Source organism: Pinus tabuliformis, chromosome 5_1, assembly GCF_031772625.1.
Source record: "Pinus tabuliformis cultivar Carrire ecotype Pingquan chromosome 5_1, CPIR1, whole genome shotgun sequence".
Lineage (NCBI taxonomy): Eukaryota > Viridiplantae > Streptophyta > Pinopsida > Pinales > Pinaceae > Pinus > Pinus tabuliformis.
In genome coordinates, this window is record NC_142305.1 from 187,025,981 (window position 1) to 187,043,675 (window position 17,695).

A 17,695-nucleotide genomic window follows, 5' to 3' on the forward strand; every position below is an offset into this window, starting at 1 on the left:
TACAAGAAGTTGATAGTTTAGTTGTTATAATATACTTTTTAATATAAGAAAATTAAAATAAATTTATATTGAGAATTTGTAAATTATTACAGTTGTGATATTCAATTTTCATTCAATAGTCAGGTGTCAATTTTCATTCAATAGTCAGGTGTAGATTGATTTAAACGCTCTAGTTACCAGAGATTAAAAAAAACACTAAATTCCTAGAGAAAATCAACTATCCGCAAAATTATGGCCTACCAAAACAAAAAAAAGGAATTTGAGAAACTCTATTAATGGTTAATAATTTGCCAATTGACACTATACTCTTCTCCTAAGAGGCTCAATCTTGTTCACCACATTTTGATTTTGAACTCTAATATATAACTATTTAAATATATATATTTAAAATATTTTTTTATTGATATAAAATGTTTTCAATATATAAAATAAATAAAATAGATGCATTAAGTTGGGAAAATATGTAACATTAAAAACATTTCGCTTCACTAAAGTACCTTGATGTTATTCAACTTCCACTTAAATAAACAAGGGAAGCTGCGAGGCAGCAAGTCCCTGCGTTGAGTGGTGTAGGATTCTTTTTGCCTGGCGCGACGGAGCCAGTGGGAGTGCACAGAGAGCTTTCTTTTGACCCGGAGTTATGTAAAAACAAATCAAAATATATGCAAGTGCGAGTGCACAGAGAGCTTTCTTTTGACCTGGAGTTACGTAAAAACAAATCAAAAAATATGCAAAGGAGTTAAATGCGACTCAAAGCAAAACATGTATAAATAAAACCTTCAATGTATTGGGTAGAGCCCATGGCACTAGATTGCACTTGTACTGGATGAAATTATAACAGCTTGCACACCTGCGGATGTGCTCCAGGAATATATGGTGCCTGGAAAATTGGATGTCTAATGGCATACAGCATGGGAAAGTCATTATGGCAATACCAGGGAAGCTCAGTCTTTACAGCGCGCTCAGTCCCTACAGCGCAATACGTAGCAGCCTGGAGCTTCAAAGAGATTCTCTGGGATTTGGGCGCTCAGTCTCTACAGCGCGCTCAGTCCCTACAACGCAATACGTAGCAGCCTGGAGCTTCAAAGAGATTCTCTGGGATTTGGGCGCTCAGTCTCTACAGCGCGCTCAGTCCCTACACTGCAATACGTAGCAGCTTGGAGCTTCAAAGAGATTCTCTGGGATTTGTAAAGCCCTTGTGGGCAAAGGCCTGCAATGAGCAAATGGGCTATGTGAGCAAATGGGCTATGTCTTTATTTATAGCAAGTTTTTATTTAGACTTATTCTTTTGCTCCCTGGTCATCTTCACCATCAGCTTGTAGGATAACACTTTCCATCCGTTTTTTTAATAATATATCATTTTAAAACTATAAAAAAAATTCATAGAAACTATGAAGGCTTAGGTAAAAGCAGTAAAATGTATTTTACAGTGTCAATGAACACAAGCATAAGTTGGCCAACATTTTCTATGTTGTAAAAGCTTAGCTTTTAAGCTTTTAGTTGGCTAATATTTTGAATTTGTGTGTTGTATTTTAGATGAATACATGCAAATCTAGGAGCACTTGTTTAAAAAACAAAGAAACATTCTGGGCACTATTTTGAATTTGTGTGTTGTATTTTAGATGAATACATGCAAATCTAGGAGCACTTGTTTAAAAAACAAACAAACATTTTGGGCACTCGTGCCTTTCATTCATTCAACACCCAACTTTCATTACATTTCAAAACAGTCCTCCATTACCACAGCAGGCAATGATATAAAATGAAAAAAACCAGGACCTTTTGCCAGAGCATCTGGCTTTACAATAAATTCAATATACTGAACATAGAGTAACAAATCATAAGTACGTGGGAAATATTATGCCAGCCTTTGATTAAATAATGCACTTTAAAGTTCTGGAGATGCTAAAGATAGATAAAGCCCTTAAAGAATAAAGCATGTTCTTTGCTTCTTTCTGCGTTTCTTTTGCTTTGGTGGTTGAAGAACCACCTTAATTGCGGCATCAAAAACAACCTTAACATTCTGCAATAAAGGTAAAGCCAGAATATCTTCAGGAGATTTGAAAATAGAAACCAATGCCAATCTGATCTAGGAGTGTACTCGAATGGACAGAAACTGATAAAAAGGTTGTCAACGAGAATTTAATACAAACAACAAGGCACATGTAATTAGATTACAGGAAAGGAACAACTTCGAGACAGCCATAGAAAATGGCATTCAACTAAACACCCCAGGCTAATCTGTAACAGAAAGGGAGAGAATAACAATTTTCTACATTGCGTTCAGCGAGTAGTTGCATGCACTTCAATACAATCCTAGAGCTTGATTTCAAAATAGGCCTGCAGATAATGATTACATGCACCTAAAGATGACCCACTAGGCCCACAACAAACACAGAGCATGATCTGAATTCTTTTTGGTACTATTAGATTGACAGGACTATTTGGTCTATCTGATCTGTGCTAAGAAGGTTGTGATTCCCACTAAATCAGCTGTCAGAAAAGTTCTACAAAAGAAACTATAACTTCCCCTCTGACCAACTTAGTATATCTGATCTGTGCTAAGAAGGTTGTGATTCCCACTAAATCAGCTGTCAGAAAAGTTCTACAAAAGAAACTATAACTTCCCCTCTGACCAACTTAGTACCTCAAGCTTTGAGACATATGAGGTCAATTACCTTAGGAAAAATACCACTATCCCCATTCTTTGTAATGATGTTGCAAGTTTATATGTATTTGTCATTTAAAATTAATGCGTTTTTCCCTTGATATACCTGCAAAATCTCTCTCCATGGGCATACCTGTTGTGTTTTAGAACTGCATTCAATGTATGCTGCAGCCCCGATTTGCTTCTTCAAATCTTCACCCTGCCAAGACAGAGATGTACATTGGTGTAAGTTATTCCTCGGAAATAATAAGGTACAGAAAATGTAAATGCTATTGTCAAATGCCAATGTGATTGTTCTCACTAGGCTCCCAGAATATCAAAACTTATAGGGAAGTAATTGGATAAAGTATGACAACAGTATAATGAATGATAGATGCACAAAACAATCAACATGGCCATATTCTACATAGGAAAAAATAATGCTAGAACCCATGTAACTCACTTTTCTTACTGGCAAACTTGAACGACATAACAGCTGAGCAAGGAACTCAAGTACCCAGTCTCCATTAAAATTACAGTAGCATGCTCATGATGGTAGACAATACGTTATAGGGCTGAGAAAACATTATAAAGATTTTTTTGTCAAGGAAAGACTAGTGAAATATAGGAGGTTACCTGCAACATCTGCACATCTCTTGGCCTTCGAATCATAATTCCTGGAACATGCATGGTTCCAGAAGGAGCTGGACCACTGACAAGCAACTCAAGACCATTAGAAGAAAGCATGTACTGACAAGCAACTCAAGACCATTAGAAGAAAGCATGTTACTAATTCCTGAAGAAACCATCCCAGGAATTCTTGCTGATCCTAATCCTGGCAATGCCATTCCTCTGCGAAGTCCACACATCATTCCAGTGCCATTTCCTGGACCACTGACAAGCAACTCAAGACCATTAGAAGAAAGCATGTTACTAATTCCTGAAGAAACCATCCCAGGAATTCTTGCTGATCCTAATCCTGGCAATGCCATTCCTCTGCGAAGTCCACACATCATTCCAGTGCCATTTCCTGCGGTTGGCACTACAAAATCATTTGAATTGGGTAAGCCAATGATTGGAAAACCAGCAGAAACAGTGACAGCAGATGGTTGCAGGCTTCTTCCTGCCACCAGTCGATTATAATGTTGCAACCATTGTTGTTGCTCATCAATGGAGACAGAGATACATAATCTAGCCATATTAGGCACATAATGATACATTACCTTGCAGTGGCTCCAACGTTCGGACCTACCGATGGAGCTACCAAACCAGAACCCAACTGCACACTGTTCGTCCCCTGCAACAGAGTAAGTCCAGCTGACATAGGCTATATCCCTGAAGATGCTCCTATCCCAGCAAAGGATATGAAAACTCCAAAACGAAGGACAATATCAATGTAACACCAGATTCCTGCATGAAACACAATGAAGTGTACATGTGAATACTTATCAAAGATCCCCACTGCCTGCAATATTTAAAGCATCTTAAACCTTGAATTTTGAGATAGACAAAGCAGATCATCAAGCACAACCCAAAAAAGCATTGTCAGATAATCGTAGGAACTACTTCGATAATGATGAAGCATAGACAGACTTCAAAATATATAGTATTTGCAACTCAGATGGCCTTGCCATTGGAAACTTCCACTGAGAAAAAACTCATGTTGCCTAAATAATGTAAAAGTGGATATTGATAAACCAAAACTGGAAATGTATGCCATCGTACATGAATAAAGGTTGCCATGACATACATAATCACAAGAAGCTTCCTCTCTTGAATCAATTAGGAAATTAATATCAATATTGACTTCCTTTATTATGTTCAATTACTTAGCTGTGCCTTACCTGTTCCAGCTGAGAAATGCACTGTTTTGCACCAAGACCTTGCTCTACAAGAGAAACCTCCTTAACTGCAAAGAAGAATCCAGTACTGGAAAACAAAATGGAAAGTCAATATTAAAATATGGAGAAATTAGTCTTACAAAGAATAAAGAGACTCCATATTTATCAAAAAACAATACGCCAAAGACAAAATCCTTCTTACAGAGGTTTGAAACGCTAACATGAAAAAACTTCATATAAAGACATATCTCAGCACAAGAAAGTGTCCATGGAACTTTTGAAATAAGATCTTATAAAAATCGAGAGATGACTGCAATGTGCAAAAATTACTATCCAAGTTCCCATCTGAACTACAGTCGTTCTAATAACAAAGGTTGTGTTTGACAGTTATTTGGTACATTAGCTGAGTATTGCTCTACATTTAATCCACCATCCCTGTAATAATATAGACTACATTTGTTATTTAATCCACCATCCCTGTAATAATATAGACTACATTTGATATTTATCAGGTGTACTTCACATCTATACTATAGAGTATAACATGAACAGATTTCAAGGAAGAAACAGTGTGTAATCATGAACACTGATGTTTCAGGTGTAACCCATCATCCATCATCATAAAAACAGGAATAAACTTGTGTGTCGATACAGTACAGTTAAAGATATCAAAATATGCAGAGGAACAGGTACAATCAAATAAATGGAAATATCAGCTTAGATCTATGGGTTTCATAGGTAAAAGTGTGAATATGAGGGTTAAAGGGTCGGCTAAAGATTAGAAATCTGTTTAAAAAATTCGAGTTACAGAAAAAGAAAGGCTTATTATTGCAACCTGAAAATAAGAGGTTGAGTAATAAAGTAGAAAAGAAAATAAAGTGGATGGGTAACCAAATAGAAATTAAATGAAAAGAAGTAAAAAGCCAATGTTTAGAAGGTAAGTTTTTAATGTTAAAAGGAAAAGTAAGGGGTGAAAAAAAGTTGAATGAGATTAAAAGAGAAGGGCAATGTATACTACACTTGCAGCGTAGATCTGAACAAGCATTTCCTTACTGCATATGTATTAGGATGGGAGCACTGTTCAGAAGCATATGTGGTAGATAGCATCTGCTTTACAAAATAATGGTTTTGAATAAGGATCGCAGAATGTTTAAACTTTACAGTTCTCTTTACATTGCAGTTTAATATTTTGTTTGCAATAAAACATCTGCCAACTTTTGTTGGACTTAGAAGGGTAACTTCCAGTTGTAGCATTCTGCATTTTGATTGGAATGGTTTTCAGACTGATGTCAGAGTCTTTTGTTGGACTTAGAAGGGTAAATTCCAGTTGTAGCATTCTGCATTTTGATTGGAATGGTTTTCAGACTGATGTCAGAGTTCAGATAATATTCATCTGTGTTTTTTCAATACCCACATAGGAACCTAATTCCCATTAAATACAGAGACTGGACCATTCATGAAATTATGCATTTCAGTAACTCGTTGATAAAATATGGCTACTGAATGTTGTAGAAGTTGGGTCAAATCAGTTCTGTTTCGCCACATAATCACAGCCTGACTTGTGTCAAACAAGTAAATTTTTGAATTTTTTTAATCTCAAGCCTGCAGTTCTATGGTATCAAACAAATATTTCTCTTTTGAGTTGTTTGGAAATTACCAGCAGCCAAGATTTGTTCTAATTTAGCTTCTATTCTATTATCGGCTAATCAATACCCATAGAATCCTTCTCTTCCACACCGAATTCATTTTGGCAAATATATCTCCTGCCTTGGTCTAGTCTTATAATATGTCTAAGATATTCAGTGAATCCTTGACTTTGTTTATATAAATTTGTAGATGCCTTTCCTTGTCAATGCGAAAACATTGACTGGAGTACAAGAGGTTGTTTATGTAGTAGATAGATATTGATTTTGGCTTTGTGGCGTATTCCCTGCACTAGAGTCGATTGCAGTACTTCAGGTCTGGGATCCATTCATATACATGCAACAAATAGAAATGCATTTCAGATAGCTTCACATATGCAAGATGGGGCATAAATTATAATCTATAACATGATAAATATTCGAGGAGCATTGCTTAATACGTAGTTGAAAAAGGATATGGCTGTGACTGTGTCAATGGAGATAACTGAGAACTGCTTGCAGGAAATTGTTGTTGTGATTGAAGATAACGGTTCTGTTGCTGTTGCTACTGTTGATGTTGCTGCTGTTGATGCTGTTGGTGGTGCTGCTGACGCAGTTGGCAAACTACATGCACATAAGCTTGATTATGGTTTTGACTTTGAGGTTGAGGATACTGCTGGTTACTATGCCCTTGCTGCTGCTGAGGCTTCTGAAGATGATGTTGACTAGAAAAACTCTGATCTCTGATTTGTTGAAGAAACCATCTGATTAGAGTAGGCAGTGTTCACGCCATTGAATGAAGAGGCTGTCTGACCATTATTCTGGCTGGCCTGAAGTGGAAGCTGTGGAAGCCATTGAATGAAGAGGCTGTCTGACCATTATTCTGGCTGGCCTGAAGTGGAAGCTCTTGCATAAGCATCTGCAACTGCTCTTGACTGGTCTGTAAACCCAAGCATACACAGAAACAATTGTGAATTATCACAAGTCTGCCTACAATATTAAACTTCAACCTACAGAAATGGAAGGCAAGTTCTAGAGATATCAAAGACAGCAGCACTTATAGATTCCACTTTAACTTTAAAGGTATTATCTGCTTAAGTTACAGCTAAATGGTAACAACATTGTGCCCATCAGAAATTGTAGTTATAAATCCTGGCCTTGGCAATGCCATTCCTCTGCCAAGTCCACACATCATTCCAGTGCCATTTCCTGCAGTTGGCACTGCACAATCATTTGAATTGGGTAAGCCAATAATTGGAAAACCAGCAGAAACAGTGACAGCAGATGGCTGCAGGCTTCTTCCTGCCACCAGTCGATTATAATGTTGCAACCGTTGTTGTTGCTCATCAATGGAATCACAGATCATTATTAACCCGAAATTTTTCTCTCAAAATATAAAGCAGCAACAACAAAACTATAAACCCTCTCTGAGAGTTGATCCAGTTTTATTATTAGAGCTTAGCCTCATCAATCTAGAACTCGAAAATAAAAAACAGAGAGAAAATTCTTTAATATCAGATCATTTGAACAATGACGAAACTGGTATAAGGCCTTACTTCCATTCTTTGCAGAAACAACAATATGCCGCGCCGCGGGCTTGATAAATCCTTCTTCCACACCTTTATCGAACAAGGCAAGCAAGGAATTGTAGCATCCATCAACATTCAGGAGACCTACCTAGAAAACAAATCCAAGCTACTATTTTCATCAAGTACATAGGATGCCATTCTGCTTATAAGTTCCTTTAAGCATGCAATAGGTATTCAGCTTGGAATTAGCCTTTGATTATGGAATATTATTTCCGATATGAATTGTGTGAATTTGCAGGAAACGTCCAACGTCATTATACAGCTTCTTAAGTCCCTGATGATGGTGAAGTGACCACCTAACCAAAACGTTGGACATTTCCTGCAAATTCACACAGTTCATATATTATATATATTATATACAGCTGTGAAAACTTATGTACTTTAATATTTCAAACCATCTAACCCTTTATTCCACTGCCTACAATGGCAAATTCATGCAAGCAAATTAGGGAAGATTCGATTATTATTATGGATAGATACCGGCTTCTCATGAATGCCAAGCTGTGACCATGTGATCATCTCTAAGAGCTCTTCTATTGTTCCATAACCACCTACAATCAGCAGTAGGTTGAAACAGCACTACCTTATTAACAACTCTCTGTGATTAAACCAGGACTAATCTGAACTTCAAGAATCTTGGATGGAATTCGTAAAATTCCACATGTGCTATCGATAATTGTTCATTGAAAATTCCTTAAGACTTATATTAAAAACACACACCTGGTAGAGCAATGAAAGCATCTGCTTGACGTGCCATTTCTGCCTTCCTCTCGTGCATGTCTACAACAGTTTTCACTTCACCAACTGTCTCCCCAGATATCTGTTACAAAAACAGACCACCAGATGGCACTTCAAGTGAGATCCAGACGAAAGAGGAATCATAATTATAAGCACACCCTGCTAAAATACGAAGCCACAGTTTTCACTTCACGAACTGTCTCCCCAGATATCTGTTACAAAAACAGACCACCAGATGGCACTTCAAGTGAGATCCAGACGAAAGAGGAATCATAATTATAAGCACACCCTGCTAAAATACGGAGCCAAACTTGCCAAAAGTGTATCAATATTTATGAACTTTTACAGCAACTTCATCACTATATATTTGCAATAATTGGCATCAGTGTATGCATGACAGAGTTTATACTCTCAATTTTATACAAATCAGGCTACAGGTTGAATGGATATGGAATAAAACGCTGGTATGAAGAAACCCCTTCCGCATCTCTATCTCGGCATAACCAGTGTCGATGGACGTTCTGCAAACGCTGTGGCACTTTCTTTCTGAACTCCTTAATGAACATCGGGGTTAGATTTTTAAGACCTTGGGCTTCGTCGTAATGCTATCTAAATGCAGAATTATAATTTTCAAGACGAATTACTAAGCTTCTATAACTATTTTAGTTACCGAATGAGAGTAAACTTGGGCCCGAATAAGGATTAGATATCTGATTTTGATTTGAAGTATTTCCTCTGCATCCCATCTTGAGAGGTCCTAAGAGGCTCTTTGTTATTACTGCATCTACACTGGACTTCAACGTGGAAGTTGCATTGACTTTTTATTCCTCAAAAACCTTAATGTGCCACCAAGTTTCTGAAACCCCTAACCAACCCGCATTTCCTGTGTTTTCACTTTTAATTAAACCATAACCCAGGCAAACGTAAAGAGTATAGCCTCCAGATTGTTAGACTCTCGGCCTTTTGCAATCCTAAAAACATAACATTCATAAGGGCAGAAAGACTACAAGGAAATGTAATTCCTACAGCAAAACTCCAAAAAAATAATACTAAAACCAACTCCATTTCCTTAACTACGGAAAATTATATAATTAACTACTATGCTTCCTATGAAAATCGCACTCATTAGTAAGAATTGGAGATATTTAAGCGACCGGTATATGGTTATTTATTTATGGACAAGGTGAAGTGTTTGGTTTAATAACTCCTTGCTCTGGTAGCTATACTAATGTGCTTACTATGGTATATAAAATAGATATATAGGTTTTATTTTTAAGATCTATAAGTTATTCATTATTTTATTTTTCAAAAGAAAAGTATATTGTAATGGGTTTCGGTCAAAGTTTTTAATTAATTGTAATATTAAGGAAAACCTCCTTAATTAATTTATAATTTTTAGTAATTTATTTTTAAAGTGTATTAAAGTTTTTGTAAAATTAAATATTAAATTTATTTTTTTTAAATTGAAAATTATTTTTTGAATTTTTAAAATTTGAAATTGTAATTTTTAATAGTGAATGAATAATTTTAGGTGGTTTAAAATCAATTTATTATAATTAAAAATTGTTTAAAAAGAGAAAATATCTAATTGTCAACCGTTTTCCTAAATTAATTTTAAAATAAAATCTAAATTTATGGATTTTTCCATAATTAATATTTTCTTGAAAAAGAATAGTTGTCATTATGTTTCTATCTTTTACTAACCATAGAAACTGGTCCATTTAAAAAACAAAAGAAAACAAAAGAAACAATTTCCCCTTGCTGATTTTCTTCTTTTTTCCTTGGCTGATTTTTATTATTGAATTGAGTTGACTTAATCATTTTTCTCAATAAATCTTACCTATATAGTATATTTTTCACAATTCAATTCTAATTCATGATCCAATATACAAATAAAATCTAATTCAACACCACGAGTATTACATAGTGGTTAGTACTTACGGATTAGATTAAATATAGCTTAATTAATTAAAAAAATACAGGTATAAATATTTCATCACAAAAATAAAATACAGTGTTTGTCATTATCAAAAATAAATAAATATAATTAACTAATATTCTGTATATTAACATATATATACACTTTAATATTTTTTCACTGGAATTCATAAAAATCCACAATACAAATTTCAAGGGTTTTTTTTTGTTTAAAATATGTGTATGAATGCATAAATGGATTCAACACTCTTGAAATCCCGAGGGCACTCGAATTATGCAGATTAAAACATTTAAACTCAAGTTTTTTAAAATATGTGTCAGTTTTTGATTAAAATGAACAAGAAAAATGGTTGTGACAAATTTCATTTCATTTAAAATTTTGACTAAGCCTACAGTTGAATATATATATATATATATATGTGTGTGTGTGTGTTTTATATTTTATTAATATATATAATTTTTTATAATTAAATTTATTAAAATATGTTTTAAATACAATAATAAGTTATTTTAAACTAATAATAGAAAAATGAAAAAAAATCAAAACAAAAAGATTGAATAAAAAGGAAATAAAACTAAAAATAAAAAATAGTAACTAATAGAAATGGAAGTTACTAAATTGTCCATAACAAGACCTCAACCAATGGCTTTACAAATAAATAAATTTAAATAATAATAAAAATAACAAAAATTGAATTCCCAATGTTAAAACATGGATAAGAGGCATAATTTTTTGGTGAAATACAAACTAATATGTAGTTAAAGGAAAATTGAATGCGCAATACCATGCATGGGGCACGTATAGAAAATGCATAAATGAAACCATAAATAGTGATGTTCATCATGTTTTTCCGTGTGAAAGGTGACCTAGAAAAAGCTCCATGGAATGGAATTTTTTTTATGGACCTTCAAGTTATTTTGGACTTGGGAAAGTAGAATTTAAGAAGGCCCACCAATAAAATAGGCTATCTTCCATGACCAAAAATTAAGAAATATGATTAATTAATATTGTATATATATATATATATATATATATATATATATATATAGATATATATATATATGTGTGTGTGTGTTTGTGTGTTTTATATTTTATTAATATATATTTTTATAATCAAATTTATTAAAATATGTTTTAAATATAAAAAAATTGAAGGAAATTAAACTAAAAACAAAAATAAAGACCCCAATCAACCACTTTACAAATAAATAAATTTAAATAATAATAAAAATGGAATTCCCATGTTAAATTATGGATAAGTGGCATAAATTTTTGGTCAAATACAAACTAATAGGCACTCAAAAAGAAAATTGAATGTGGTAATACCATGACTGAGAGTCTTCACAATTTCAGTTATTATTTAAAAATATAGAAAAACAAAATAATAATTTAGCAATTTTTTAGACTCACACTTAAGCCTTTGTATAACTAAATTTCTTATTTTACTATACTTGACATTGTAATTTTATATATTAGATATTTTATTACATATGGACTTTTTGCCACATACTTCATATCAATTTCATTTTTTTGAAATAAAAGTTCTACTAGATTATTTATTTTTAGTTGAATTAAGATGAGTATAAATTTAAAGTTAAATAATTAGTGTTTTAATATTTTTTTTGTAAGCTTGGCAGTACTACATCCTCGAGGCAGGGAATTGGACCGGTGACTTCACATCAAGGAGTGCCTTAATAGAGCACCTAATCACCGTCTATCGAACACCCCATAGACAAGAAATTAATTATTTTATTTATATAATATATATACATTATTTCATATAAATATACTAGACACTATATTTTCTCCTCCCTATTTGGTCCCATAAGGTAAAGGTGGAATAAAATGCGCACAATCACATTTTAATAAATGCTTAACTTTTGTAAAAAACGATAACATTGGAGCTAATGTTTCATCCAAAATTATATATGCACCTATCTCTATTTTTCTCCCAGGTTAGTTAATCCATTAATTTCTTTCGTTACTTCCCTTCTTCATATTCAAATGGGTTTCATTATTAGATTTATGAATTTGTTCATGGATTCAATAATTTGTATCAATTATTTTTTGTATAAAAGGTGGGTACTAGGCAGCAACGCTGCATATTACACTTGTTAAATATGGAAATGACATATAACATTTTAAATATTAATGGTGGTGGTGATGATGATGGTGATGATGATGATTAACATCTACTAAGACCATTGCGTCCTATCGGACCTCAAGAAAAGAAAAATAATCTAATTGCGATTGTTCAAAATCATGTTTCTATTATCAAAGAGAAGGGAAAGAAGTGATCCAAGACCTCTATAGTTGGGTTGACTTAATAAGTCAAGAAGATTGGAAGTGTGGTAGATGTTAGGGAATTGAGAGTGGATGTGAGTAATAGTCATGCAGTCTAAAAGGAAGCATTTTTCATCTTCCACCATCTTAGTATCGCAAATCTGATAGCTTCAATCTTCTTAGGGAGCCTTGGGAGTAGACCACCACCCGGTTTCACTTCGAAGCTCATGACAATTATTTGTTATCCTAGTGATGTTCATTTTTTTCTTAGGGCTAGCTAACACAGAGAAATAATTATGGTTTCCAAGGGTGGGGTTGATCACCTCCTTATAGTATGTTAACTTCCTTTTACCCTCCAACTCCTTATCATTCCATAGCTTGTCCTTAAAATTGGAGGTAATAGCATCTTTGAAACTATCCTTGCTTCCCATGATGATCTTCTCGTTAATCCACGAATAGTTGAGCCACGAATGGGCATCCTTATGCCACCCATGTTTGAGGCAAAGGTGGGGGTTTCTACTAGAGTTAGAACCAATTTTCGGGAGTCTCTTAGGGTCCATGTTGTAAAGATTCTTCTTATACATCAGATATCTAAACATAACCATACTTTCAATAGGGGATAGGCCAACTTCGATCAAGAGGATAGGATAGGGAGTATTTCCCTCAATATTTAAATTGTATGTTATGAATTGCTTTTGAATCAACTCAATCATTCTCCATGACTCTCTGGATATACTATAACCCCAAAATTCACATCCATATAAGACAACAACGGTGACGAGAGTCTCAAACAAGAACCTCTTTTTACTCCAAATGCAAAGATCGAACAGCTTACAATTATTTTCAAACTCATAATAATCTTTCTAGCCTCCAATAAACCTTTTCTCGATGATATAATTCAAGTTGAGCTGATAAGGAAAGTCAATACCCAAATATTTATAAGAAGAAACCTTCTCTAAGCAATGGTTATCGTAAACGAAAATACCATGGGTGACCTTTTTGTATTTAATGATCATGACTTTAGTCTTGCTAGTGTTAATTGCCATACCCATCTTTGAGCAATAAACATGAAGAGTCTTAAGTTGATTGTCTAGGTCATCGTGGATTTTGGAAAGAAGAATGATATCATCAACATAAAGGAGAAGAGTAATCATTATACCAGCAAGCTCGGTGCCCTTGCAACCTACAATATCCATACACTCCTCTAGCTTATCAACGTATATGCCAAAAAGGGTAGGGGATAGGGGACACCCTTGCTTAAATTCGATAATGCATTTAATATCTTTAGAGTATCCTTCATTGGTATTAAGCTTGGCAATGAAAATACTATAGAGGTGCATCACAACGATCCTCAGTTCAAGAGGAACCATGATCTCTTCAAGTCTCTCCCAGAGCTTATCTCGAGGAATAGTGTCGAAAGATTTTCTAAAGTCCACAAAACAACAAAATAGATCGTCTTTACTATTGTAGAATTCCTCTACAATGATCGTGAGAGTGACAACATGGTCGATATTCGATTGATGTCTCCTAAAATAAGATTTACCTTTAGCTCTTTTACCATGATTTACAAGCCAAAAGCTAAGCTTCTTTTCCAGAATGAGCCCATATAGCTTGGCTAGGATGTGGTTAATCATAATGGTCCTGTAGTTACAGGGAATGCTTTTGTCCCCATTTTTAAGATAGGCATAATAAGGCTTTGTGTTCAAATATGAGAGAAGCCATGTTGTACAACCCAATTGAGAAGCTTGTGGAGATGAGGAATGAGGATATATTCCCATTTTAGCTATACATGTTGATTGCATCTAAGGATATGAAAGAATATAAGGCACATCATGTATATCTATAGCATAAAAATCTAAATGCAACACATATTTATCCATGTAAATCTTCAAAACTTAAAAATATGAACATTTACACTATAAACCTGTGTACTATGAATATTATTAGCTACTATTTAGATTTTTTATCTTATATGGCTACTAGGGTTTATAGAGACAATCACCTTCTCTTTTTGAATACATCCATAAACTTGTAATATAAATTTTGCACATGAAAATAAACCCTTTGTGATTTCATTGTAAATCTTATTAGCATCAAACCATTTTTATAAAAGTATTTTTTCATATTTTTCATCAAAAAGCATCATCATCTTAAAATACTTGAATGCTTTCCCCCATATGGAAACATCTTCTCTAAATCTTATGTGTAAAATAAATTTGCTCCTCTTTCCATAACGAATTATGGTTTTGTAATAATTCTTTAATATTATCAACATTCTTTTTTCCTGTAAAATAGTTATTGTTGGTCATAATCAAATTAGAACTAGGATTTGTAGAAAAAATAAGTTAGTTTTCAATGAGGCTCTTTGAGGCACCTAAATGAAAATCTACATAATTAAGACTAAATTTGTCTAATTTGATATTATGAACAAAATTATGAAATGGTACACCCACTCTATATCTAATGAATCTAGTTTGACTAAAATTTGATTTCTCCCTCTAAATATATATGACTTTCAAATCACCGTCAAATTTTTTAAAACACTGAAATATTGATTTTAAATTAATGATCTCTTCACTTCTTGGACTCCATTTTAAACAATGTATCAAAAATCATGTTTGGGACGTTTGAAGAGTAAGTTATAAGTCTGCCACCCTCTTTTTTTACTTAAAAATATATACAAAAAGAAAAAAAATATATATTCTATTTCTATGGCCTTAAATAGTGCTTTAATCCCAAATGTTTATGTACCTCAAAGGATATGAAAATATACAATGAAATAAACCCTTAACATATCACTTAAATCACTCCAAAAATATTGAATACAAAAGAATAATAGGCAAAAGACTTGAGATAAGGGAATGCCATATATTATTACTTAATGAAGGAATGCATTCCTCAAGAAATGCCTAATGCATTCCTCAAGAAATGCTTGATGCAATTACGATATTTTTACCATGCTCCATTAAAATACTTACACTATTACACTACTTTATAATAGTGTTCTATATCTCCTAAGAATATTTTAGACAAGAAATATTCTAGTAGATGTAACCTCATAGTAATTCCATTTACCTTTTAAGAAAATTACATTGTGTCTACAATAATACTTATCTATTATTATTTACTTGGGTACCTTTATAGGTATCTTATATCCCTCTAGATATTATCAAAGTTTAATGTTATTTTCAAACAAATAACATTCATCACAATTTGTTGTATGTAAGTATGTTGTCAAAAATACCATGCTAGGGGTGGAAGAATATGAAGAACTATCTTGCATTAAGAAATAACTCTGCAACAAATCAATTCCCACACCTCTAGTCAATCTAGTCATTCCAAGCACCATGGATATGTGTAACTCCTCTTGATAACTTTAGTTAATTTATGGCTTTTCTAATTCAATTGGAATTTACAAGTATTGTTGCATAATGCCTTGCATAATGAAGTCTTGGTTACTTGACATTTTTGTATATATATGAGACAAAACACATTAAATTTTCCTCTTATTATGGTTTTTAGTCTCACAAGATTTTCATATTATGTAATCTATATCAATTTAATTGAAAGAATATATATATATATATATATATATATATATATATATATTATTTCAACTAAATTGATATAGATTACATATTATATATATATATATATATATATATATTCTTTCTATAATTGATATAGATTACATTATAATTATAATTATAATTATAATTATAATTATAATTATATATATATATATATATATAAAAGAATTAAATTGATATAGATCACATAATATGAAAATCTTGTGAGGCTAGAAACCATAATAAGAGGAAAATTTAATGTGTTTTGTCTTATATAGATTACATATAGACAAAACACATTAAATTTTCCTCTTATTATGGTTTCTAGTCTCAAACGATTTTCATATTATGTAATCTAGATCATATATCTATATATATATATATAATTGTCCAAATTTACCATTATTTTCAAACACCATATTCATCACAATGTTATGACCAAGTCTTATAAATCGATTCTAGAAAATTTGTTATAAAGGCATGACAAAGAATCATAAATGAAATTAAACATTATCAATAATATCTTTATTTTTTTGCTATCGTTGTAATGTATAAATTCACTTGAATTTGATTAAAATAAATACCTTAGAATTAATTCTTATTTCATAACCATTTCTTTACAATATATTTTTAATTCAATGACAAAACATAACAATAAAGATATTTTAAAAATGTTGATGTACTTGCTAGGATAATTAGATTTCATGAAGTTTGATTTTTGACATATTTGATTATATGAAAAATATGGGATATGGGGTATCGCATCACCAAAATAAGGCGTAATTATTTATATAAGTAGAAAACAAATTTTGGCTCTTAAATGTTAATTACAAAGGGTTCATCAAAGAAAGATCTTCACATTAACACTCTTTTAATCATTAAATAAGGCATTTCATGTCATTGTAAGAGAACCTTGACTTTAAACGCTAATTAATTTGTTGTTATACAATTTGAATATATACAAATAAAAAGGTTACTCTTACATGTTGCATATTATTTAATATGTATATCATCTTAATGTATCAAAATGATGTACTATAATATGGCCATTTACATTCTACCTGAAACAAAATAAACTCCTTTAAATTGTCACCACATATTTATAGTAAGGAAATTATATAACTTTCTTACTAATTAAAATTTATATTTAATTATATAGTAAATAATTTGAGTATAATTGTAGATCTTAGGACTTAACTTGACAAATCATAAGAAGCATTCTTTTGGGATACCAACCTTTTCTATTCAAACTACTTCAAGACCTTGCGCTTGAGTGGAGAAATTCATGATGAGAGCACATAACCCATGTGATCCCCCTCTCTTGAGTCCATGGGCCATCATCCTTGATAGCCCACCATAATTGCTTACAAATTCAAACATTGGTGTAGCATTATGGATCCCTATACATACTTTCTTACAAATTGAGACATTGAAGTAGCATTGTAAATCCCCATGCATACTCTACAA

The 17,695-nt window shown here is 32.6% G+C and overlaps 2 protein-coding genes across 8 annotated transcripts; both read right to left on the minus strand.

Annotated features, from left to right (window-relative positions):
- Nucleotides 1-756: 756 nt before the first annotated feature.
- Nucleotides 757-6,705, minus strand: LOC149164032 (rac-like GTP-binding protein RAC2). 5 transcript variants are annotated; one of them, XR_016260655.1, is made up of 5 exons: nucleotides 4,492-4,948; nucleotides 3,871-4,057; nucleotides 3,284-3,677; nucleotides 2,802-2,867; nucleotides 1,665-2,023 (listed from the first exon to the last, which is right to left on the minus strand). XR_016260655.1 is itself a non-coding variant. In XM_089431935.1 (4 exons), exons 2-4 carry the CDS (start codon nucleotides 3,392-3,394, stop codon nucleotides 1,166-1,168), a joined length of 222 nt encoding a protein of 73 aa, XP_089288061.1. In that variant the 5' UTR covers nucleotides 3,395-4,057; nucleotides 4,492-4,948; the 3' UTR covers nucleotides 757-1,165. The 5 variants fall into 5 exon arrangements, 3 of the variants coding, with proteins under 3 accessions (XP_089288061.1, XP_089288059.1, XP_089288060.1); XR_016260656.1 differs by adding an exon at nucleotides 6,572-6,705 and having other exon boundaries at nucleotides 1,682-2,023; nucleotides 3,284-4,057; nucleotides 4,492-4,576; XM_089431935.1 differs by lacking the exon at nucleotides 1,665-2,023 and adding an exon at nucleotides 757-1,210 and having other exon boundaries at nucleotides 3,284-4,057.
- Nucleotides 6,706-6,959: 254 nt separating this feature from the next.
- LOC149164033 (putative cytokinin riboside 5'-monophosphate phosphoribohydrolase LOGL1) lies at nucleotides 6,960-8,516 on the minus strand. Of its 3 annotated transcripts, none has more exons than XM_089431936.1 (4): nucleotides 8,420-8,516; nucleotides 8,180-8,250; nucleotides 7,667-7,787; nucleotides 6,960-7,050 (listed from the first exon to the last, which is right to left on the minus strand). In XM_089431936.1, exons 1-4 carry the CDS (start codon nucleotides 8,475-8,477, stop codon nucleotides 6,989-6,991), a joined length of 312 nt encoding a protein of 103 aa, XP_089288062.1. In that variant the 5' UTR covers nucleotides 8,478-8,516; the 3' UTR covers nucleotides 6,960-6,988. The 3 variants fall into 3 exon arrangements, 2 of the variants coding, with proteins under 2 accessions (XP_089288062.1, XP_089288063.1); XR_016260657.1 differs by having other exon boundaries at nucleotides 7,024-7,050; nucleotides 7,667-8,018; XM_089431937.1 differs by lacking the exon at nucleotides 6,960-7,050 and having other exon boundaries at nucleotides 7,645-8,018.
- Between the last annotated feature and the right edge of the window lie 9,179 nt (nucleotides 8,517-17,695).

Coding starts and splice junctions, on each gene's coding strand:
- LOC149164032 (XM_089431933.1), bottom strand. CDS start 3,394: ATGCTTTCTTCTAATGGTCTTGAGTTGCTTGTCAGTGGTCCAGCTCCT. Junction 2,868..3,283: donor GAGATGTGCAGATGTTGCAG/GTAACCTCCTAT, acceptor CTGTCTTGGCAG/GGTGAAGATTTGAAGAAGCA. Junction 2,024..2,801: donor GCAGTTCTAAAACACAACAG/GTATGCCCATGG, acceptor CCTTTATTGCAG/AATGTTAAGGTTGTTTTTGA.
- LOC149164033 (XM_089431936.1), bottom strand. CDS start 8,477: ATGCACGAGAGGAAGGCAGAAATGGCACGTCAAGCAGATGCTTTCATT. Junction 8,251..8,419: donor TGCTTTCATTGCTCTACCAG/GTGTGTGTTTTT, acceptor TGCTGATTGTAG/GTGGTTATGGAACAATAGAA. Junction 7,051..7,666: donor TGTTTCTGCAAAGAATGGAA/GTAAGGCCTTAT, acceptor TTGGGTTTACAG/ACCAGTCAAGAGCAGTTGCA.